General features: G+C 41.0%; 1 protein-coding gene across 1 annotated transcript in view; it reads right to left on the bottom strand.

The window, feature by feature from the left end:
- Positions 1–719: 719 nt before the first annotated feature.
- Positions 720–25023, bottom strand: part of TSPAN12 (tetraspanin 12) — an 88651-nt gene continuing 64347 nt past the window's right edge. Inside the window, exon 8 of the mRNA XM_063099899.1 lies at positions 720–2179. Coding sequence (XP_062955969.1) covers positions 1874–2179 — 306 coding nt within the window. The 3' untranslated portion in view covers positions 720–1873. The remainder of the gene's footprint in view (positions 2180–25023) is intronic.

The raw sequence follows: 25023 nt of genomic DNA, 5'->3' as shown, positions 1-25023 counted from the left end.
ATATATGCTTGTTCTTTCTATGACTGTGAGACACATCAAAAGGGAATCGGCCAAATTTGACCATTCATTGTCCAAATAATTCAAATAAAACTCAGAGCTCATAGCTGTCTCAGTTACTTGGGTATTCAGATGAAATTATGCGGAGTTGGGGTGTTGAGGAAATTATAAAGAGGGATGCTTTTGGTTCTGATTGAGCAAGTAATTTACTCAGTTTTCATTTAAATCTATGAAAGACTTTAAATCTGGAAGTTAATTTCAAATATTAGATTCCTTAGTCTCAAGTTCTTTTAAAAATTAGTAATAGCTATGAAAACAGATACGAAAATAGAAAAATAAATTAACATAAATAGTCATATATTTATGTTATAGCAAACAACTACATCATTTATCATTTATCTAAAAAACACACTTAAAAATAAACAGGTGTCTTTTTGTCTCTTCTCAATGAAGATACATACTTCTATAAATTAGTTCCAGAGTTTGGAAACCATGCTTAATACTTTATTCAATCATTCCTTCTCATATTTTTTCTCCCCTTGCTAATCTTCTCAAGTAGTAAAAGTGCTTGTAATGTATAATAAATAGGCACAAATTATTACTCTCTAGAAAATATTTATTGACACTTGTTTTAATTTTCTTTCCACATTGCAAGAAATAAACATCATACATAAAATACAGTAAAATGCACTTTTCCCATTTCAAATAAATATATTTTACTTGTAAAAAATTTAATAATCTGTGTAATTCACCATAGTATATTAATCAGTGAAATAAAGCAAAGATAATCTCTAGTTAAGTTGTCACTTATTTTAATGATTCTCACAAGCATTTTTCTGGAGAAAAAGAACACTGTTCTCTGTAGAATTATATTGATTTGGAGTCTGTTACTTCTTGTTTGGAGAAGGCAAAAATAAGCTCTTCTAAAAAGGGTTCAGTGTCAAAAAGATTCTTAGTTTTGGAGAAAAATAGTATCCAACTCTTTGCTGAGTCAACTAACTTATGTGTATATTTTCTTGTTAATACTTCCTAGAGACCAGACTACATTCTGAATTATAATGATTCATGTGTATCACACTGGTAATTTTCAAAATTAGTGGTTAAGTATTTAAATTAACAGTCATGTATGTAATAAACCCAAGACAGAATTTTAAAGCTCCATTAATAGAAAAGGCTAAAAATAATGGTGCTATACAGGACAATTTATCCTTTTCACAATTGTTATTTTTAACTACAATAAAAGAACAGAAATCTACTAAATTATACAGACTTATCACAGACTTATATACACATAGATCCCTGATTAGTTTAAGACAATGTGTGTTAGTTTGCTCTCATAATGGCATGAATATTTTAGTAACCAACAAAAATCATATTAGGTAGTCACCAATCTTGAAAGTTTCCTTATGTATATTCTATTCACCCTCAAAAGAATATATCACCAAGTAATAAAAGCCATTAGTATTGTCTAAATTCCTATGTTAGCAGTTAATTGGTATTTTATATACTAGCTGATAGAAGTATATCAACCTTTACTGTAGCTCCAATCTCACCACATGTGGCTCATTTACGTGGGTGCAGAAATGCTGATCAAACCATGCCACCTCAAAACACAACTGTGTGCAGTAAAAATCTTACATGGCTATAAAGTGGGTATTACATCTGTCCTCAGCATTATAAAGGGCATCATTTATTGTCCTGGTAGAGACTTATAATATGAAACTTTTCCTTCATTGTTAAAGGGTAGAAAATTATATGCCTAGGCATTCTTTTATGCTGATATTTTTATTTCTACAATTTTTGAAACAGGTAAGTGTGTACTGAAAAATTCACAAGTTGAATAAAACAAGTTTGTGGCTTTCTTCCTTGACATCCTTTATAATTCTTCCATCTCAAAGTGTGTATTAAAGCTGTTTGCCATGGTTGTGTGCTCAAAGATCCTTGATAGGCTTGGTTTCAACAGTTCTACTGAGTGACATGACAGGTGCTGAGAGGCGTCATTCTTCAGAGACATCATTTGGTCTGTCCCAGGCTCCCTTCTATCATAATACAGAGCCCAGAGCAGAGTAATTGTAAGAATCATGGCCAGGATTTGTGTCACACCAATGGAGATTCCCAGAAACCTTAGCACCTGCAGCTGTTTGGTTCCTCTCAAAAAGGAATACATTTTCTTCCCACAACCCTGTAAAAGAAAGAACACAGTCAATGATACTCTGGATAGGTTGCTGAGGGTCAAAAATAGTGAAAACAGTCTGTATCAGTTAATGGAACTCAACTATTTGAATGATAAAGTTTGAGATAGTGACTCTCAACAGGGAAAGCCACTGAGAAGATGGAGAGAGGGTTTGTACCTTTTGAAAAGACTGTCTTGGTGATTCTGATGAACCTACCCCTTCGGTTGTCTTCTCCACACCTGAAGTTGAGACCCACTGGTATAAACCCAACATCTACAGCAGGGGTTGACAAACCTTTTTTATTTCTTTTGGAAAGGGCCAAATAGTAAATATTTTAGGCTTTGTGGACAATATAGTCTCTACCGCAACTACTCATCCCTGCCACTGTAACATGAAAGCAGCCATAGTCAATATGTAAATAAATGGATGTGGCTGTGTTCCAACAAAGCTTTATGCACAAAACAGAAGGTACCAGGCCAGATTTGGCCCACAGGCCAGGGATTGCTACCCTCTGATCTAGACCAATCCAAAAATTTTCAAAAACAATGTTTTATTGTTATTATTTGTGTTCACTGCTGGATTATAGATCATTCATTCAGAGACTTTTCTCCAAGGATTAGGAATGTTTTCCCTAGTTTGATGCTGAAACATGCTGGTGGGTGGAAATCAACCTATACCCACCCCCATTCCTCCCCACCCACACACACCTCTGTCTACTGCCCATAGCAGAATTACACCTGGAGGAGTTGTCGGCATGACCCAACTTCTAGTTCTACCAGTTAAGGTTCTGAAAGGTATCTTTAGCTCCTCTACAGGCTAGAGACACCTCACTTAAGGAAAAATTAGCAAGATTTTTGTTGATGTTTATTTTTCAGTAGAAAAATCTAAGGACTGCCTGTGGCAGACATAGAAAAGAATTCTGAAAGAAGAAAAGTGAAGGAAAAAAGTAGGAGAAGGAAAAGTCATGACAAAAAAAAACATGAGGGGGACAAGGAAAATGAGGTAGAATGTAACTAACAATCATCATAAGACACCTTCTCAGGTGACCAAAACATATGCTACCTGCTTCATCTCTAGTGAACCCACAGCAAAGAAATGATAATTCACTCTTCCAAAGGGAATCTGATTCTAATTTAAGTTGAAAAATCTAAGAAAGCATTTTATAACAAATTTCAAAAACCTTGAAGATTCTGAGATCTTACTCTATTTGGAAGCTAACAAATTAGCCTGCCACAGTTCATGGATGCTGGCAGAAGACAGAGACAAAGGACTTTATTACCCATAGCAATAGTGACCGCCAGAACAGATGCCAGTTCCTCAAGTTCAAGGGTAACATCAAGAAGGCCAGATGAAGGCTGCACACACGGTGGATTGTACTATGGGAGAGAATTCCCATAATCTCTGAGGAACCCTAATCTCCAATAATGGATAGTAAGCATACCTGTCCTTCACCTGGGAGAGAAGCACTATCTTTATTACACTGGACAGTAAGTAAACCTGCCCTCTTCTATGAAGGGAGAGACTATCTCTGTTTTCAAGGCTGTTTTCTATACATACATCCTTAAAAAATAGTCCAGAACAAAGGCATCCAGTGCCTCTGCTTACAAGACATGCAGAAATGCCAGACAGCCATGGAAAATTATCTCTCAACAACAAGAAATTGACTTTCAAAGCTTTTATTCTAAATTTTGGGTAAAAGTGACTCAGCACTTATACTATGGAGGCAGCTACTTAAATAAAAAGAAATTCAAAATTATTTAAATAATTGACTCCTTTATTTTCTTCTCCAGATTCCATAAAAAACTCAACAAAGCCAAAGAAAACAAGACTATTGAATCAATTGTTAATTTGTGTTTTACATTGGAGGGGAGGAATGAATAATACATAATTTTCACATTTCCAAAGACATTGATGCATTTTAACAACTGTCTTTTTCTGGTACACTATGTGATGAAAATTAACAACAAAAGATTAGCAAAGGTTCAATTTCACTAAAAGAGCAATTTTAAATATTTATAATTTAATAATAACATTGGCTTAATAAGGTCACTTCTCTGGCCATCCATCTTATACACACACAGAAATATATCAACACACAAACATACACATACATTCTGTCAGAAACCAAAATCGATGTCACAAAGACAGTTCATCAAAGTTCAAGTACTTTTCATAAAGTTCCAGTACGGTATTCTGTCAGAGTCCATTCACTCAGTTTATGTGTGATTCTAACAAGTATCTCTATATGATACAATGTAATATAATGTTTAAGACCATGAACCCCAGAGCTAGCAGTCCAAATGCTAATCCTTGCTCTGCTACTTATAAGCTATGTGACTTTGGGCAATTTACTTAATTTCTCTGTGCTCAGTTTTCTCATCTGAAAACATAGATAGTCCCTACCTGTTTGGAATGTTGGGAAGATTAAATGAACACATTTCAGCACTTAACAATGAAGTTTAGTACATGGTAAGAGCTCAGCATGTACCAGTGCTCATCTGGTGTGGCAGCCCACAAATCCGAAAGCTCGAATTAAAAACAGATGAGAAGTTTATGACCAGCAGATATTAATAGAAAAATATGAGGTACAATACTTCATAAAAGAATATGAAAACACCAAAAAGTAAGCACTGTGTCACTGTTGAGTATTGATGTGACAGTCCTTGCTTACAGGAGCCAAGGCAGCCATCACTGCTCTTCACGATAATGAAGTAATTATCCAGATTATTTGCCACTGAGTCATTAGATCACTAGCCTCCTGATTAAATGGAGGAGTGTTTAACATAGTTTGTTAAGCATCACCTCAAAAATAGTTAAATCAAAAAGTTTGTCTTCAGACTTCTGGAAAATTAATTTACATGGACACTTCATTTAACATCTTTGCCAAGGAATGTGGTGCCATAGCCGCATATCTGTCTTTTGAAGAAACTGATATAAAACAGCCTTGGATTATGTTGAGCTGGTTCCTTACCTGTGTTCTCAGTGCTTAGTACAAAGATGGTTTTAAATTAATAAAGAATTAGCATAGACATAACAATATTTGGGCAATAATAATTACAATAAAGTTTGGGATTAAAGGTAAACCATTAGAAGATGCAAAATCTCAGTTAGATAAAAAGAAAAAGTCCAAGAGATCTATTGTATAACATGGTGACTACAGTTAATAACTATGTATATATATAAAAAAAAGAGTAAACCATTTAAGAAAAGTATATGCTGATGATTCAACCCTGTGAAAAGCTATCAGTCAACTATTGCATTTTTACCTTTTCAATAGTCTCTAGGGCTTAAATTTTACCTATCTAGTTCTTTTTATTATTGGTATAAAATCTCCTACCCCTTTAGACTAATTCATTTGAAGCTGAAAAACTGTGCAGGAAAGGTAATATTTCTTTTTTAAAATCTGTGAATAAAACAAAGCAAAAACTGATAACTAAGCACAGTCTACTGCATTTCATATTTTGGCACTGTGGAATGTTTCAGTTTTTTTGTTTTGTTTTGTTTTTAGGGTTTTTTTTTTTTTTTTTTTTGGCAGTTGGCCAGCAAGAGGATCTGAACCCTTGACCTTGGTGTTATCAACACCATGCTCTAATGAAGTGAGCTAACCCCAACGAGCCTCTGTTTCAGTTTTACCTTAGACGGTCACATTTATTTTTAAAATGGTACATTAAATTATATCATTGAGGATGGTTTGGGAATAAGATCTACTAGTTAACGCTGAATGTTCTAGAATGGGAGGGGACTTTCTAAGTCAATAAGTTCAACTTTTTATCTTTTAAAAATATGGCTTAAAAAGTAGTTGTAACATCAGCACAACTGGCATGGTAAGGACCTCTGAATAGTCTTTCCTCCACATGGGCAATAAAAGCATTAGCAAAAATTTTTTTCAGAACCAAAGACTGAAAGCAATCTGAGGAGCTGAGAAAAGCACCTGAATCTCTGTCAGAACAGCAAGCTCTGTGGCATTTTTAAGTTGTCCTATTCCCATTCCCCACATCTACCCCCTCAAGCTCTGCAGTAGCCTTGAAAACCAACTTCCTGCAATCATGGTGAAAACCAGCAGCCCAGCAGCCACCAGAAGGAGCAGAATGGGACTGGGGCTTCTTCAAAGCCCCATTCTCAGAGAATTGTCATTATTTGTCTGGTCTGATGGTTCTCTAGAAGACCTCACTTACAAGGCTGTTTTTATTTGACCTGACTTGGAGCTCAACCAGGGGAACAGCTTTTTCCCCTTGGGGAGTTTACTAAAGGCAGTCAGAGGCAAATGCTGAACCCACAGGCTGCCTTCAGCAGTGGATAACGGTTGTACACAATGGGATAACCGAAAAGCTTAAAAGGAAAAGCTGAGAAATGAGAAGTCCACAGAGATCTTGGCAAAGCTCTGACATGTTAATGGGAATCTAGAAAATTACACATGTGAATAGGGCAGTGCTCACGTGCATATGCCCAGGAAAGACCTGAGAAGACCCTAAGATCTCACCTCTGGCTAACCTTGAAGCCCTGTGCAACTGTAGCAAGGGCTGGAAGACTGAATGGTTCCAGGCATCTAAGGAAATCTCTATCCATTTATTAACTGACCACTGAGATAACTGAGCAGAGACCTCAGTGGCCACAGATGACAAAGAATACAGACTTGGCAGAATTAGTTTAGAAAAATTATCAAACTAACAAATAAAGAACAACAAACAACAACAAACTTTGGAGAGCAGGGAGAATCTGTTTTCCAGAGTTGCCACATTACATTATTTTAAATGTCCAGTTCTTAAAAGAAATAAAGAAGAAAAGAAAATTATAAGACATGTAAAGAAACAAGAAACTACAGCTCATGCACAGGAAGAAAAGCAATCAATGAAATTGCACTTCTAATGAGAGGAGCTCCCTGCCTCACTAGACAGCCCTGTCCACACTGGAACAACCCTAATTTTTAACATGTATTTCCTTGTTGGAACCTGCCTTCTTAACAAGGATGCTCTGGTTCTGGCTCTGCTCTCAGCCCTTCCCTTTGCCATAAAATAGAGAGTCATATCTGGAGAGTTACCACTTTCCCTTTAAACATTCTCTTCTTCAGGCTAAATAATCCTAGTTCCTTCAAGTTTCCCAAATATGTACACGTGGATTCTGCTGATTTTGTCAATATTTCTTTAAAGATGACTTTGATTTTTAACTTAAAAAAAAGAAAATGCAATAAAATATTGAGACAATCAAGGCTATTGTGAATGGGTTTGGAACCCAGTGAAAACGAAACTTTTTAGGTCCCCTATAAGACATGGGATCAGTATGCCACATAGTTGGCACTTGGCTTCCTTCCGTTTCACTGGTCCCTGAAGATTATCTCCATGTTGAAGGGGGCAAGTGTGGTTGATTTAAAGCAAAAGTCCTAGTTAGACTCTTTGATTTTTATAGCAACGTGTCAATCTTATCACTTCCTCAGTTTAAAAAGCACATAGATAACCCTTCAAGAAAGAATTTTAGTCCTTAAGTTGTCAGAATTCATTAAATTATATTTTATGCTTCTCTTTCAAGAACACCTCCCAAAGAGTTGTTACTACAGATTATTTAAAAGAAATGAAATCAAATGACATCTAAGTACTTCAATTTATCTCCAGGCATCAAATCAAACCACCAAAAGTGCCAACCTGCAATATATTAACCTATGTTCTTGCACATTATTCTCCACTGAGGCGTATTTTAATGATATGTATTGAAGAACACTGTAAGAAATTGCTCTATAAAATTTGTAAAAAATAATATTGAAGGCTTTTTCTTAGACAAGTTCGAGTAGTAGATATATAATTCCACCTGAAAAAAACACTTTAAAATTTTGCTCCCTTTGAAAAATTAGAATATTTGCTCTCCTAACATCAGAAATATGCAGACAATTTTTTTTCTTTTCTTTTTTTTTTTTTCTTTGGTCACCTGGGCTTTCTTTTTGTCAGAAAGCTCAGAGGCAAACAGGAAACTCAACTACTGCAACCCTGTTTGCCTTCATGTTAAGTATGTCTGCTTATTCTCTCTCTTGACCTTCACCTTCAAATTCCGATTATATTTTATTACTAATTCATTGTATCTTTTTTATTGTATGCTGCATTAAATCCTTTACTTAATAAAAAAGATACAGGGTGTATATATATATAAATAAAAGCACAGTAGTGCACACAATTTAATAGTTTTTTGATGACTCAGAAGGCACCGTGGAAACTTGCAGCATATCAGGAATCATGCTGAATATCTGTATATAATTTACACAAGTACTTAAAGTTAAGGATTAACTTACTAAAAGAATATTCTTCTTGAGAAGATAGTATTGTTTTAGATTTCTCTATATAAGATAATTTTCCTCCTCAGTCACTCTCTAAATTCTGCATAGAAATAGCTCCAGGATTACTGTCCATTCTGCATCATCTTTATTGAAACAATTCAATCTGAACATAACCCTGAGCTTATTTTGTGCCAGTGAAATAATTACACCCCAAGTTTACATTTTTTCAGTGGAAATGTGGACACTTCTGTTGAAAATCAAGACATTAAGTTTTGTTTTAAGACTCTTTAAGAGAAAAATCTAGATGTGTCTCTGTATCACCTATTATACTATTCATAGATATTTAATTGCATAAACAAACATTTCTGTAGAGGGAGTCAAAAAAGGAAACAGAAATATTAAGAGTTCAAAACTGCATTCCATTTTGCAAAGAGCATTTTATTCAGAATAGAAAAGAACAAATTGCACTTATTCGCCTTTCTCAAAATAAAATATTCTGCGTTGATTTTCCTTGAATATGTTTTCTTCCTAAATAAAGCTCTGTTAGCCCTGTGTTATGCAGGGGCACAAGGGTGTGATACTTTTCCTCACCCATTGTGAGGGTCACCACTGATGACACTCCTATAACAAAAGACAGCTTAACAAGAGAAAAGCATTAACAAACGTATTTCATTAAAATTTTACATGACATGGAAGCCTTCAGAAATAAAGACTCAAAGGCTCAGGGAAAATTGTCTATTTTTATTTTTAGGTCTTAAGAAGAATGGACAGCCAAGTAAAATGTGATTGGACGAAAGAGTATGGTCTAATAAGGAGTGAACCCAGCAAGTCCTGCCTGTTCATTTTCTTCCTGGCTTCTCTGTGGTATTCCTTCCTCCTGGGCATAGAGCAGGACCCCTTCTAGAATGAGGGTCTTAGGATCTACTATCAGACAAGGTAGGTCAGAGAATTTCTTTATGGCTAATTTCTATACAGAAAGGTGGGGAAAGGTTCAAGTAATATTTCTAGGTTTTATGGCTTGCTTTGGGGGAGAACTTGGAAAAGAGGAATTCTTGTATCTATGGCCTGCCTTGGGGAAGACAGGGGAGCAAGAAAAAGAAGGGAAGGAGAAGGTCAGAAAGAGACTTTCCTTCTGAGTCTGTTCCACTGTTCTTAAGTTCAAAGTACTCAGCAATGCCAAAGCACCATAATTTGGGGCATTATTTTCTGAGCCCCAACAGTTAATAACCTCATTTAACTCAATGGTATGAATACGACATGTTAGCTAACCTACTTTACTAGCTGCAATATTAAAATTCTGGTCAACCATTAACAGTAAATAATAATACTACCTTTATCAGAGAAAAATTACTAATCCCTACATTTCCTGGAATCTATTTGAAGGCATGTCAGGATGCCTCATTTCACCTGAGGAAATTATACACTTGAAATTATTCTCTGATCTATCTCCAAAATGAGTTTCTAAAACCGGAAGAACACCCATGGCTTTTCAGTATTCAATATTCACAGGCCACATCAAAAAGTCAGCAGCCTTTTAATGTGCTTATGAAGATAAAATATAAATAAAATCTAGGTGCCAATACATGTCAGTATTGACATTTTTGTAAATAAACATGACTCTCAAGTTGAAATAACTGTGTTAATTATCAGGTACAAATGCATACTCTTCAGCCCTCTTTCTTCTAGAATTTAAGAATTAAATGATAGCAATGCATGAATTCATGAGCTTTAAACAGGCTGGACCAAAGTTCTCCACTTATAATCTTAAACTCTGCAGGGAAACAAATGCTTCCATTAAAAAAAAAAAATTACAAAGCAAGCAATAAAATTCATGACAAGACTTTCTGTTCTCTTAAAAGTAAAGTTAACTAAATTCATGCATAGGAAATGCAGTAGAAAAAGTGACCTTACTGTTTTTTTTAATATAGGACAAGTCCTCATGTCTCATTTAATCCTCACAATATCCCCATTAGATAGGTGAAATCTTCATATTTAAAAGAGAGCATTTATTGAAAATTTTTCATTTTTAGCAAAAAATGTGGTTATAAAGATTCTAGACTCAGAAAACCTAGAAGGCTTGCTGTAGTGAATGGATTACAAATGGTGGTCATGAGCATGGTTCTGAGGGCTTTAAAAGGACAGAGCATAAGAAACTGTCTTTCTCTGCTCTCTCTCTCTGCTATACCATTTCACAATGGGATACCCTGCCATCACTGAAGTCACCACTAAAGAAAGCCTTTACCAGACGTGTTCCCTGGACTTTACACTTCCTAGCCTCTGAAACTAAACAATGAGTTTTGTTTTCTTATAAATCATCCAGTTCTGTGTATTTTGTCATAAGCAACAGAAATAGACTAATACAGAAAATTGGTACCAGAGGAGTGGGGTGTTGCTTATAATAAATACCTGAAAATGTGGAAGCAGCTTTGGAACTGGGTAATGAGGAAAGGCTGGAAAAATTTGAAGGAGCAGACTAGAAAAAGCTTAGGTGCTGTTGGGAGTTTAGAAGACAAGAAAACCAGGGAAAGTTTGGAGCTTTTTAAAAACTGATTAAATGGTGGTAACCAGAATACTTATGGAAATATGGACTATAAAGACCATTCTAAGAAGGTCTCAGATAGAAATAAGAAGGAATCTATTGGAAACTGGGACAAAAATCAACCTTGCTATGAACTGGAAAGGAACTTGGCTACATTGTGTCCATGCCCTTGGACTTTGTGGAAGTTGGAGCTTAAGAGCTGTGAACCAGAGTATTTGGCAGAAGAAATTTCTAAGCAACAAAACATTAAAGAAGCTGCATGGCTACTTGCAACAGACTATGTTGAGTTATGGCAGAATAGACATGACATGACATAAAGCCAGAATTTGTAATTCAAAAGAAAGCAGCAGGCAAAAATTTAGAAAACTTTCAGCTTGGCCACAAAAGCAAGGGTAAAGCCCAGGGGCCCTTTGCTAAAGAGATGTGTACAGAAGAAAGGGATTATCAAGAGAAGGGGTAAAAGGCCCTGAAAGCATTGCAGAAGCCTCTGGGGCCAACCCTTCCATTCTATATCAAAAGGCCTAGAGAGAAAAAAATGGTCTTGGGGAACAGGCCTGAGGCGCCCTCCACGGGCTTGCTGCCCGGTACCACCTTGGGATGCTGCCTCTCACATCCCTGCTGCTCCAGTCTTGGCTAAATTGGCCCCAGGTGTGGCTGGACCTGCAGCTTTGGAAAATACAAGTCAGCAGCCTCGGCAGTGGCCTCCACCCTGATTTCAAAGGATGTATGGAAAAGCCTGGGGGCACAGGAAGAGATTAGTCACAGGAGTGGAGTCACTGCAGACAGCCTTCCCTAGAGCAATGCAGAGAAGAAATGTAGGGTCAGAGTTGCAGCCAAGAAACCCCATCAGCATCATGTCTACTGGAGCCATGAGAATGCAACTGCTATGGAGACCCCAGACCTGGGGAGCTACCAGAGTGGAACACCAGCCTGGAAGAGCTGACGTGGGTGGACCTGCGACCAGGAAAGCCATAGGAACAGAGCTGCCCAAGGACTTGGGGACCCAACCCCACACCAGTGTGCAGAGGACATCAAACATGGAGTCAGGTACCTGATTGACCAGCTTTGAGATTTGAGGCCTGCCCTGCTGGGTTTCAGACTCGTTTGGGAACTATTACACTTTTCTTTTGGCCTATTTCTCCCTTTTTGAACAAGAATATGTACCCTATGTTTGAACCACCACTGTATCTTGGAAGTAGATAATTTGTTTTGATTTCAGAGATGAGACTTTGAACTTTGGGCTTCTGAGTTGAAACAAGTTAAGATTTGGGGGATGAAATGCAAAAAGAATATATTTGTACGTGAAAAGGACATGAGTTGTGGGGGGGTCAGGGGCAGAATGCTGTAGACTGGATGCCCCCCAACCTCACTGAAGTTGAAGCTTCACTGTAACCATTGAGGGTGGGAAATCCTATTATGGTAATTAGAAGGTGGGGCCTTGAAGAGGTGATTAGATTGTAGGACCATGTGGTAGTGAATGGATTAAAAATGATGTTCATGGGCATGGTTCTGAGGGCTTTAAAAGGACAGTGCATGAGGAACTGTCTCTCTCTGCTCTGCCATTTCACAATGTGATATCCTACAGTCACTGAAGTCACCACTAAAGAAAACCTTTACCAGATGTGTTCCCTGGACTTTAGACTTCCCAGCCTCTGAAACTGTAAGCAGTAAGTTTTGTTTTCTTATAAATCATCCAGTGTTGGGAAAATGGAATGGTTTGGTCAGGGCCCTCACTTTGGATCCAGTTGGGTGTGGTTCAGCATCCTTTGTAAGCAAATTGTATGTGTGTGTGTGGAGTTAGTGCACACGTGCCCCAATGTCTCTTTTTAGTTTTGTTGCTATTCTTTGTGTGTGTGTGTGTGTGTGTGTGTGTGTGTGTGTGTGTGTGTGTGTGTGTGTGAGAGAGAGAGAGAGAGAGAGAGAGAGAGAAAGAGAGAGAGAGAAGTTTTAGTGAAGCAGGCGGTGGGCATCTGCCTCAGGCATCTGCCTGGCGTAGCCATGCTTTCCAACCTATGGCTTCCAAGGATCTTTTGGCCAGTTACCTAGCTCATAGACCTGCGTGAAAGGGTCTGGTGACCCAGCCTGGCGTGCGTGGGGTGTGGTGACCCATCCTGGCTTATGAAGGGTTTGTGACCCAGTCTGTGAATGGGCTTGAGGGGTCTGGGAGCTCCAGACCCAGCCCAAGCTCAACAATCGGCCCAGTCAGTGCAGGATTACCAGCAGGTAAGAGCCCGACAACTGGCATGGTCGCCTAGCTTTACAATTGGCATCACGAAAAGGATTAAGAGCGCTACAACTGACTATGTCAACAGGATTCCAGACATTAGCCTTAGCAGACAGCCACACCCAGTTTTAAGTATTTTGTCATAAACAACAGAAACGGACTAATACAAGGCTCCACTCTCAGTAGCAAGGCCATTTCCAGCAACAGGAGGTATCCCCTGCCTGACTGAGCAGAAGAGTTTATTCAGAAACTGCTCATGCAAACATTTTCTCTTATGGGGACCCTTTTGTCCACCCTAAATGTTTGACTATAAGAAGCTGGAGAGTGTTAAAACAAGCAATGTGAGAAAATAGACCAAGTCTACAAAACTTTGACCTGAAAATCTACTTTCAGCCAGCACAAATATATATAACTAAAAAACACATACTTTCCTGTCATTACAAGCAAAACTAGGGGCAACTTAGCTAATTAAAAATCTAATCAAAGGTCACTAATTTTTCTATTTTCTTCAATAAATACCTTAATAAATTAATTATTATTGTCATTATTGTTATAAGCCACCACTGTGCATTAAAGATTTGTGTTTATTATGTGCCAAGTGATGTGCTAAGGATTTTTCATACAGTACCTCAATTTATCTTTGTCATATTACAATGAGATAGATACTATTAATATCTTATTTAATAGATAAAGGAATTGAGGTTTAGAAGTGAAGAAACTGTATAAACACTCAGCTTGCTCCTTACCATATATTCCATATCTCAAAATTTTAGTGTCTAAAAGCATGAACCTTGAAACTAAAGAGATTTGTGTTCAGTCACTGAATGGCTCTATGACACTGAGCTCAGTCACTTAGCCTCTTTGTGCCTGCCTTTTTTCACCTATGAAATGGAGATAATACCATGCCTTCTTCATAGAATTGTTTAAGAGTTTAACATAAATGAGGTAATGCGTGTGAAATATTTTCTGATAGAGCTATATAAATGTAGATCCTATCTGAAAAATTGTATGTGTACTTTTTAATCCCTAGTTTAACTCACAGCCATTACTGGTAGAATGTACTGCAAACAGGCACTTTTCTAAGGGCTTTAAATATACTAATTCATTTAGCTTCCCAAAAAACCTATGAGATGGATAGTCTGGTTATGAAACCAGGGGACAGACCCCAATTTCCCCTAGCTGTTTCCCTGACCCTGGTCAGACAGGTCTTGGCTGGAGGAAGGTGGAAATAGCAAAAAGAAAACCTGCTTGACTAAGCAGGGTGAGCAGGATTCCTCAGTGTCACAATAAAGTTTGATGAACAATAAGATAAGAATAAAGTTAAACATACACTTTCCTTAGGCTAAAACTTGATTTGAAGGTCAGCATGTCTCTTCCCTAACTGAATGCCTTATGACTTAAGATAACATCTGTAATGCCATTCTTGAGTTGTCCTTGCAGACCACCTGCAACTACAAGCCTGCTTTGAAGCAAGCAGACCCTGGACCCTAAGGCGCCGTGGAAAGTTATCAGTGAAGATGCCAGGAATAGTTGTGCTGACTTCACCCTGAACCAATCAGCTTCCCACACGACTCCCGGAACCCCACTCATGATTCTGCTCTATAAATGCCTGTAATTTTAAAGTATCAAGGAGTCCAAAGTCTTAAAGCTCCTTTAACTGCCATGGGCTCCTTTGGCCATTCAAATAAATGCTGATCTTTATCACTGCAAACTTTGGCATGAGAAACTCCTTAGTCATTTTGACTCTGTGGACAATGAACTCCCCCTGGGTTCAGTAACAGTTATCTCTATTGTGCAGGTGAGAAAATTGAAGCACAGGAAGGTTAAAAATTTGCCCTAGGTCATGCAGCTAGTATGGAGGGATTGAAGATTTAACCCAAAGACTCTGGCTTCAGAGCCTAGTCTGAACCTCTAAACCATAATTCCTCACTAAGGAAAACATTCCTACAAACTTTACTTCCAGGACAATGTTTTCCATTTCTTCTCTGCCTACTATAGCTGTCCCCTCCCCTGCCCTCAAGTGTTGGCATTCCCCAGAGTTCTGTCCTTGGCCGCATACATTACAACATCTCTTTGTGTGGTCATACCTCCTCCCAGGCCTTCATTGTCTCAGGTACACTGGAGAATGCCTGTGTAAACTGTTAGTCCACCTACCCAACCAGTCTGTTCTCCACTTCTTCTATAATTTAATGTTGTATATGTGCTATAGATTGGGTGTCCCTGCCACCAACCTCACTGAGGCTTATTCCCCACTGTAACTGTTGAGGGTGGGAAATCCTATTACAGTAATTGAAAGGTGGAGCCTTGAAGAGGTGATTAAGTTGTAGGACAGTGCTATAGTGAATGGATTAATAATGGTGGTCAGGGGCGTGGTTCTGAGGGCTTTAAAAGCAGAGTACATGAGGAACTCTCTCTTTCTCTGCCCCACCATTTTCTGCCATGCAAGACTCCTGCATTGCTGTAAAGCGACCACCAAAGAAGACCCTCACCAGATGTATTCCTGGGACTTTGGACTTCTTAGCCTCTGAGACTATAAGCAATAAAGTTCATCTTCTTATAAATCACTCAGTTCCAGGTATTGTGTTATAAGCAATAGAAATGGACTAATACAATATGCGAACACAGCCTCCTAGCCACACCACATTTCCCAGCCTCCCTTGCAGCTAATCAAAGACATGTGAGCCCTTGCCAGTGTGAGCCGGGGTGATGACTGTAGGCTTGCATGCACTGGACCTGCTCCTTCCCACTCCCTCCTCTTCTCCCCATAACTGGAACTGAAGAAAATCAGGACCAACTTTGGAAGACAGGTATTCAAAAAGACAAAGCTGTTTCGCCATCCTGGCCCCTGGAAGAACTTGTGCAGCAGAGATGCCTGGCAGCCTCGACCAGCTGACTGGTCTGGGAAAGAGAAATAAACTCCCAGCTTATTCAAGCCATTGTATTTTGCGTTAGCACCTTCCCTGATTAGTATGCACAAAATCCATACCTCTAGCTGAGTTCTTTCTCCTGATCTTCATAGTGCCTACTGCGTTTCCGCACATGGAATACCTGACAGGAACCCTAAACCCAGCACTTACAAAATGGAACTAATCAAATCCAGCTTCTCCCCTCAATAAATGGCTTCTTCATTTATCCAGAGTCTGAGTCCAAGTCAGGTATGCTCGCTTCCCTGTCACTCACTCCCCACAGTGAGTTCATCACCTCATCTCGTTGATTCTACCTCTTAAATATCTTTCACATTCATTCATTCCTGTCCAGCCTCAGAGCCACAACCTGAACTCCAGCCCTTGTAATCACATCAACTATCTGCAACAGTTTCCTAACTGATTTCCCTGCCTCAAGACCGAATCCTTACCTCAGTCTCCCACCTGAATTCATTCTCTACAATGCCAACATCATGATGTTATAGCACAAATCTAAAATTGTTACTTTGTAAGGTATTTTTTCAGGTCAAAATATTATAATGGCTTTCACATCAGTGAATCCTAAGGGCAAAATTTGCAAGTCTCTACTAATAAAGCCCAAGAGGAAAAGCTGTCTGCTTGAATAATGAATAGAGAACAGGAAACTCACAATTGAACTATGTCAAGAAAGAGAGAAAGGAAAGAAGAATGCATTTGTATACCTGAAGCAAAACCCACAGAACAGTTCAAGGCCTGATTAGATCAAGCAAAGCCTGAAGATAAAAGGGATCTTATCCCCCACCAAGCCCAAACTGATCCTGCAGGGCTTTGAATGATAAAACAGATTCCACCCCTAGTCAGAGTCAACCTGATTTCGCCTGCGGTTGTGGAGGAGATAATAAAGTCAGCAGAGAGGTGGGAGGGAGCATCTCTGACTATATAAAAGAACCCTGAGAATAAAACTTCTTGGGGATATTCCATCTAAATAACCACTGAGCTTGAAAGCTGAAAGCTGCCTACTGTTTACTATCTGGGTAGGAGGCTCTAGGTGTATTTATCTGAGAATGGAGTGACATTATTAATAAATCAGAATCCCATGACTACTCTGTCCTAAGTCTTTCTTTCATACCAAGGCCTCAAATTTGTGAATGTGTTTGCCTTTTTATTTGGCAACAACTCACAGACTTCGATATGAAACATCCATGTGCTAGTGGGACGGGCAGGGCTCTGCCCTGAGCATCCCTGCCAACATGGCCCTCCTCACGCTGTGCTCCAGCTGTGCTCACTTGCTTCCAGCTCGAACTTTGCACCATTGCTTCTTGGCTTGGAATCCCCTTTTCACCCCATACCACCCAAAATTGTCTGCACCTGGCTTACTTACTTATTCTTTAAAACTGGAAGACCAAAGAGTTACTACCATGGTGATATGTTCACATCACATCTCAATCATGAAAACAATGCAATCAAAAGTTGCCTACTCTATGTCAACCTCCTTTTTGTGCCCCACTTCAAGATTATCTAATTCTTACCTCTTATTCTAGCCAGTGATGTGGGGATCCGTTCTATGAAGATTCGACCAACTTCATGTTGGTGTAACTAGCCCGTACCTGGCTGGAGATATAAGCTATAACCTCTTGCTTCCTGCTTTGGACTTCTCTTTTAATACTTGCTCCTAATTTTGTTTTGTCGTAGGTGTGGCAATCCACTTGATCCCAAGAAGAATCCCTCTAATAACCTAAGAGCAAGGTTACCTGGGAGAAAAACAATTGGCCTTATAACTAGGTACAACTTTCCAGAAGGCCAAACCCAGTCCCCACTATGGCCTGTTTAATAGATCTGCAACACAACCAGCGCCACTTTAGACAAGCCCAAATACAAAATGGTGCAGCCTGCCCCCCGCTTCCCTTTATGAGAAGCCTCCTGACTTAAACAGAAACCCCTTTTGCTTCTGCAAGGACGCAGTTCTCCACCCTGATCCATATTAGCATAATGACCCTCCTTGATGGTATCACCCAGCTCTTGGTGCCAACATACCAATATAAGCTCCACCACCCCCACACCTGGGGCTGTCAACTTTCCAGTGCAGCCCTGGGCTGCCTATTACTTTGAGCATAGCCCAGCAGATTTCTTTCTTCAGTAAAGCTTGAATGGTACCCGGCATCTCGGCTCACTGTCTTTCATTATGGTGCCGAAACCCGGGAAGGGTTTTGGCCGACGTTGTGGCCAATCGCCTTTCTTGGGTTGATTGGCCCTTGGCCGCCCTTCCCAGACCTGCCAAAACTGGGTACACTCAGGACTCTCTCTCCTTTTGCCATTTCAGACCAACACACCCAACACCAGCCCCAATTCAGGGTGAGTCAGTGGGTCTGTCCTGCCTCCTTGCATGGTTCCCCCAACTACTCTCTCTACGACTCAGGTCTCTACGAAGCCCAGGCGGCTGGCCGAGGGAACCCTTCTCGCGCCCCCCCAGCTACCGAAGGACGCTTCATTAGCTGGTGGGTTGGCTTTTCTCTCAAAAAGAAGGTGGGAAACAGAGAGGACGCTCTTTGTTGGCATGCTTCTCTTACCAGGACTGACTGTCCTTTCTCACCCTCTACACGGGATCCTCACAGTCCAAACCTCCATGTTCTATGCCCTTGGGCTGTCTCCTAGCCAATTTCTTGGCCTCCAGGGAGACATTGAACCTAAATGTCTAGTTTTCTACTGTACTCCGCACTCTACACCTCTGGGCCATCTCCTGGCCAATTTATCGGCCTCCGGAGAGACACTAAAACTCAAACGCCTTATTATAATGGATCCCAGTGGCCACAAGATGGCACTCGATTTAGACACTCACCGAAATGGCACTCCTTCTGGTTATAAAGCCTAAGGGCTCATACCGTTTAGTACAGGTTCCCAACAACTTACTTGGGCAGTACTACCTCAGGGGTTTCAGGGTAGCCCCCTCTTCTTCAGCCAGGCCTTAGATCAAGACTTATCTGAACTTACACTAACCTCCAGCACTTTAATACAATATGTGGATGACCTCCTCCTTTGCAGCCCCTCCTATGAGGATTCACAGACGCACACTGTTGCTCTCCTTAATTTACTGGCCTCCAGGGGATATCAAGTGTCCCCCAGCAAGGCCCAAATTTCTTCTCCTTCAGTTCAAGAGTCTAATTTCTGAACTCCCTACTCCAACCACAAAGGGTGAATTCCTTTCTTTCTTGGGGCTTGCAGGGCATTAGCAGCCAGCAAAGCCACTTTATGGGGCAGCCAAAGGGGATCCTGCCATTCCTTTAGATCCCACAAAGCCCATTCATTCTCCCTTCCAGTGATTAAAAGCCGATCTCCTTGCAGCCCCAGCTCTATCTCTCTCAAACCTATCTCATCCTTTTATCCTATATGTCACCAAAACCCAAAGATTGGCAGTCGGGGTTTGGGGACAAAAGGCAGGAGATATTTTCTCCCCAGTTGCATACCTCTAAACAACTAGATGCCACAGCTCGAGGATGGGCCCCCTGGTCAACGTCCTTGGTGGCAGCCACCCTTTTAGCATAAGAAAACTCTAACTTTTAAACAACAGTCAAGACCCTCTCAGCCATAAGGCCAAGTCAATTCTCTCCCCGCCTACAACTTATTCACCTTACTTTCATTGAAAAATCCCAGTTCTCCTTTAAACCTTGCCCTCCTTTAAAATCCAGCCACTCTCATCCCAAAACACTCATGACCCTTAGAACACAATTGCTTGGAGGCTTTAGACCTCTTTCTCAATCCCTTTCCACACTTTTCCCCACATCCCATTATGCGGCCCCATCATACATGGTTCATAGATGGTAGTGCCACCTCCACACCTGCCCCCTGGGCGGGTTATGTCATAGTGAATCTAACACAAGCTATTGAGACTGCCCCCGCCCCTCTAACACCACTTCCCAACAGGCAGAACTCATTGCCCTCACCCATGCTCTCACTCTAGCAAGTAACAAACGAGTCAATATATACAGTGACTCTAAGTATGCTTATCACATCCTACACTCCTGCGTGGCCATATGGAAGGAGAGAGGATACATGACCACTCAGGGAGGGCCCATAAAAATGGATCTTATCAAGATACTTCCTGAGGCTGCACAACTCCCAAAGGAGGTTGGTGTTATACACACTGCAGAGGACACCAAACCTCCAATGACCCCATAGCCCAGGGAAACAAACTGGCGGATCTAACTGCAAAATAGGCTGCTCAATCACCAGGCCCCCACTCTTCCTCTCCTGCTCAGGTCCTTCTCATGGTCCCTACACCCTTATCCCAGTACACACCCCAAGAAAGACAACACCTTCAACAGTTCAGGGCACAGAGAAAGGACAACTAGTATACTCTCTCCGGTCGCTATGTCCTCCCTACAACACAAGCTGAGCAAATCCTTTTAGATTTCCATAACTCAGGTCTATGAACTCCTACTACACCTTCTGCAGCCCTTATATTACTCTCCCCACAAAAGGACACACTATCTTCTAACCTTAGTAGATACCTTTTCAGGTTGGGTTGAGGCTTTTCCCTGCACTTCAGAGGATGCTACAGCAATAACACATACTCTCACCTCAGAAATCATCCCTCATTTTGGCCTCCCCGCCAGTCACTCACTCACCTACATGCTGACCCCCCGCAAGCCCAAAGGCCTCAGCCCCCCTCAAACTTATGTACAGTAGGCCCTTCACTCTCGCACCTCTCCCTTCCAGCTCATCACCTTTAGGCCAGTATCCCCCTACTCTTTCGCTCATTAGGGGTTTTAGGGAGCAGGCCAACCTTCTACTACCTCATCCTTTCCCCACCACCCTCTCAGACTTTAAACTGAGCCCAGGACAGCGAGTGTATATTAAAACCCGAATCCCAAAGCCGCTCTCACCATGCTGGGAAGGGCCTTATACAGTACTTCTTACCACTCCCATGGCAGTAAAAGTACTAGGAAAGGCCCCTTGCTATCACTTATCCTTGGTAAAACTAGCACCTGAGACTTTACCCAAAAATCTATTGACACCAAGCCAGAGGGGTCCCTCTACTCAAGCCCCAACCCAACATGTCCTCACACTTCATCCATTTGAGGACCCACAAAACTAAAAATCTCCAGGACCTCCGCTCTTCCCCCAATCCCAGAAGAAGGATGATCTTTCCCCCGGTGATTGTCCTCTCACTCTTGCAGGCCCGCTCCACGTCCCTCGCACAAGAGCTACTATTATACTGTCTGTTCTAGTACTTGCCACAGGATTAGCCAGTGCTGCCCCAGAGCAGTGTAACATTACAGGAAGATTTCTCCTGACACTCCTTTACCTGCTATCAGTAGGATGCTTCTGATCAATTTCATTGTGGCAATATGCCCTTTAAATTCTTTTGGCTCCCTAACCCTTTGCGTCCTTCCTGTGTGTTTCCTCCTATCTCAATGCTCCCTCTTACCTAGAACACGGAGGTTCCAGGTCCACAGGGACGATGCAGTCCTCAGCAAATGAGACTGGTCCCCGAGTGACTCATCTGTCTCCCACTTCGCGAGACACTTTTTGTGGTCACTCCCCCCCTCCGTCGATGTAACCTGCAATGTTTCCACAAACGTCTCTTCGCTTTCCTCTAATCTCACCTCAGTGGGGACTGTCAGCGTTGTGCGGGGCCTGCCCACACTCTGCCCAACACCAAAAGCTACCACTCACTTACCCCCTCCTCATCCATGCCCTAAAACCGGAATATATTTCCTTTGTAAAACTACATTATCCTATTGCCTGCTCCCCCTAACGCAATTTCTTGCATATTTCTTCTTTTTGGCTCATCCCTGACATCACCCTCCAGACAGATGGAGGGATGGAGACGGGACTGGGACTAACTTCGCCCCCCTCCTCCCTCAGGAAGTGCCCCTGCTCCCGTACGGCACTAATTGTACCTTCTAACTGGGGCAGGGCTCCTTCCTGCAACTGGGACTGGCATAGTGGGCCCTGCTACTGTATCTCAATCCTATCAAAAACTCTCAGAAGGATTAAGTATAGACAGCATCTCCTCCCTCCAGTGACAGGTCACCTCACTCGGGACAACAGCTTTACAGAACCGTTGGGCCCTTTACTTCCTTACAGCCAAGAAGGGAGGCACCTGCCTCTCCTTGGGGGAGGAATGCTGTTATTATGTAAATGAGTCCGGAGTGATCCAAAACAACTTAAACCATTTCACTGAACCCTTGGATACCCTGGCTTATGCCCCTACTAGGACCCCTAACTGTGCCTCATCCTACTTTTTGGCTCCTGTCTCTTTTGGTGGTTCTCTAATTTCTTGCAGGAACATATGGAGACTTTCACCAACCAAACGGTCACCAAATTGTCCCTACAAGGAGGATATCAGCCCCTCAGAATCAGCGACCCTCCCCCGAAGGAATACAGCCTCCCCACACAAAACCAATACCCCGCCACCTAAATCTTTTATTTTTTCCATATCTTCACCCATCTCTAGCAGGAAGTAGATTCAGAAGAATGAGACCTCTCCCCTTTCCCCCTTTTTCCTATACTTAAAAGGCAGGAATAACAGATCTGCAACATAACCAGCGCCACTTTAGACAAGCCCAAGTACAAAATGACGCAGCCCACCTCCTCTCCTCCCCTCTCCCCTTCCCTTTACGAGAAGCCTCCTGACTTAGACAGAAACCCCTTTGCTTCCACAAGGATGCAGTTCTCCACCCTGATCTACATTAGCATAATGACCCTCCTTGATGTTATCACCCAGCTCTTGGTGCCAACATACCAATATAAGCTCCACCACCCCCACACCTGGGGCTGTCCCCTTTCCAGGGCAGCCCTGGGCTGCCTGCTACTTTGAGCACAGCCCAACAGATTTCTTTCTTTAATAAAGCTTGAATGGTACCTGGCATCTCAGCTCACTTTCTTTCACTGTTGTACCCACACACTTTGTCACGTCTACCCCTCTGGCTCAGAAGTACTGAGGAAATATTTATGATCATAGGAGGCTGAATGTAAAAATTATAAAAGTTATTTCTATTAGTCATACCAAGTAGACATACAGTATTGACTCATCTTTCTAATCGATCAAAGATATTGACAGGAGAGGAGTGTTAACAGAAAGTGTTGGGTGCTGAGATAATGCCCAGGAAGCAAAAAGTATATTGATTATAAAACAAATACCATTTGCCAAAGACAGTGGGTACAAAGGAGATGGGTGAGGATAGAACCTCCAGTCTGGATGGGGGCTGAGAGTGTGGATTCATGACTTTCAGCTTACATATCATATCACACTCAACTGAGGAAATAAAAACCTCCAACAGACAATCCCACATGGTTCACCATCAACCAAGTTTCTCTCCATGACCAAACCCTGCTCAGTCTCCCCTGAGCTCTTTTTCAACTAGACCTAGACTTTTGGACTTCAGTGTTTGCCTCTGCATTGTCCAATTTTAGCAAGAATCCTGCTAAGTTGATTTAGCTAGAATTACACATTCTTCATATCGCTTTTGATAGCCAATCTGCTTCTCATGCTCCACCATCCCCCACGTGATGTCTGACCACCCACGCCTGCCTTCCATAAGAATCCTGTTAGGTTGGTTTAGCCAGAATCCCCTCCCGCCTCATGCCTGATTTTTTGTCTTAGTAATTTTCCATCCACTGACCCTTTCCCTGTTCCTTGGCTATAAATTCCCACTTATCCATGCTGTATCTGGAGTTCAGCCCAGTCTGTCTCCCTCACTGAAATACTTCACTGCAGTGGTCCTACACCTATCTAAATAGAACCCCCCCCCCCAGAATAAAGTCTTCCCTACCATCTTTAATAAGTGTCATTGAATAATATCTTTCTTTAACACCACAAGCTGCCCCCACCTTTAACCTGGAGAAGCGCCCCTATAAGTCCGTTTACCTTCTGTGGGCACTGGTCACGGACACATACTTGTCATCATCCAAGTTCTTTGTCCCGAAATCCAAGACTCTCAAAGAAAGGTCACATGCCTTCACTTCCACTCTCCCCACCCTTCCTGATCTCCTTTACATATAGATGTTTTCTGACAATGGGAGAAGAAATAAACAACCATCTAAAGAGATATAAATGGTTTGGGGCAACATTATTTTCCATAAAGGAAATGATTAAGAGTATTTGAAATTGAAACCCAACACTGTGGAACATAGAAAGTCTAAGGGTCTAAAGGAAAAGTGTCTGTCTGAAAGCACACAGCTGTGTGTAGGATCTCTCTTGTCTTACACAAACCTCTGCGAATATTACTTTTCTGAATATGCAGCCGATATATTTTAACAATGGTCCTTCTTCTCACTACAAAACAAAGAAGTATATCTCTGTCCCTCTATGTTTCATATCCCGAGTTGGTGCAATCAAAATAGGGTCTGTTGTGAGCCTAATTACTTCCATTTATTTTTCTCAAGGCAGCATTAGAGAAGTAGAATGGCATTTCAGTCCTTTCGAGGCACTGTTTAGGTTTCATTTCCCAGCTGAGACAGTAAGTGCTGCACCTATTCTCTGCAACTGTGGTTCCTCAACTTTTAGGTATGGAACCCCAAAAAGACTTGATGAAAGCTATAGCTCCTATTGACTGTAAAAATGCATATAAAATATTGAAAAGAATTTCAGCAATACCATTTTTACTTTGAAGCCCATCCAAGAAAAGCCCAGGTCCACTGGCAAGAGGTTGAGAGTTCCTGTTCCATTAAGACTTATTTTCTACCTGCATCCTTTTCTTCTTCTTTCTCTCTGCTTTTCCTCTCCAGATAAAGTCTAGACAAGCACTTCAGTAACTCATATGATGGAAAACTCAGCAGGTGAAAGAAGGAAGAGACTCACCATAGACCTACGTTTTATCAACTTGAATTCTGAGTCTGATGTTTTGCTGAGGCTGTCTTACACCTAGTATTTTTGTTACGTGGACAATTCCAAAGAACAGGGTGGTGAGCAGTCGTAATCACAG

The sequence above is a fragment of the Cynocephalus volans genome, chromosome 6, assembly GCF_027409185.1.
Source record: "Cynocephalus volans isolate mCynVol1 chromosome 6, mCynVol1.pri, whole genome shotgun sequence".
In the NCBI taxonomy this organism is placed as follows: Eukaryota; Metazoa; Chordata; class Mammalia; order Dermoptera; family Cynocephalidae; genus Cynocephalus; species Cynocephalus volans.
Note: the sequence above shows the minus strand (reverse complement) of the source record. Positions and strands in the feature narration are given on the sequence as shown.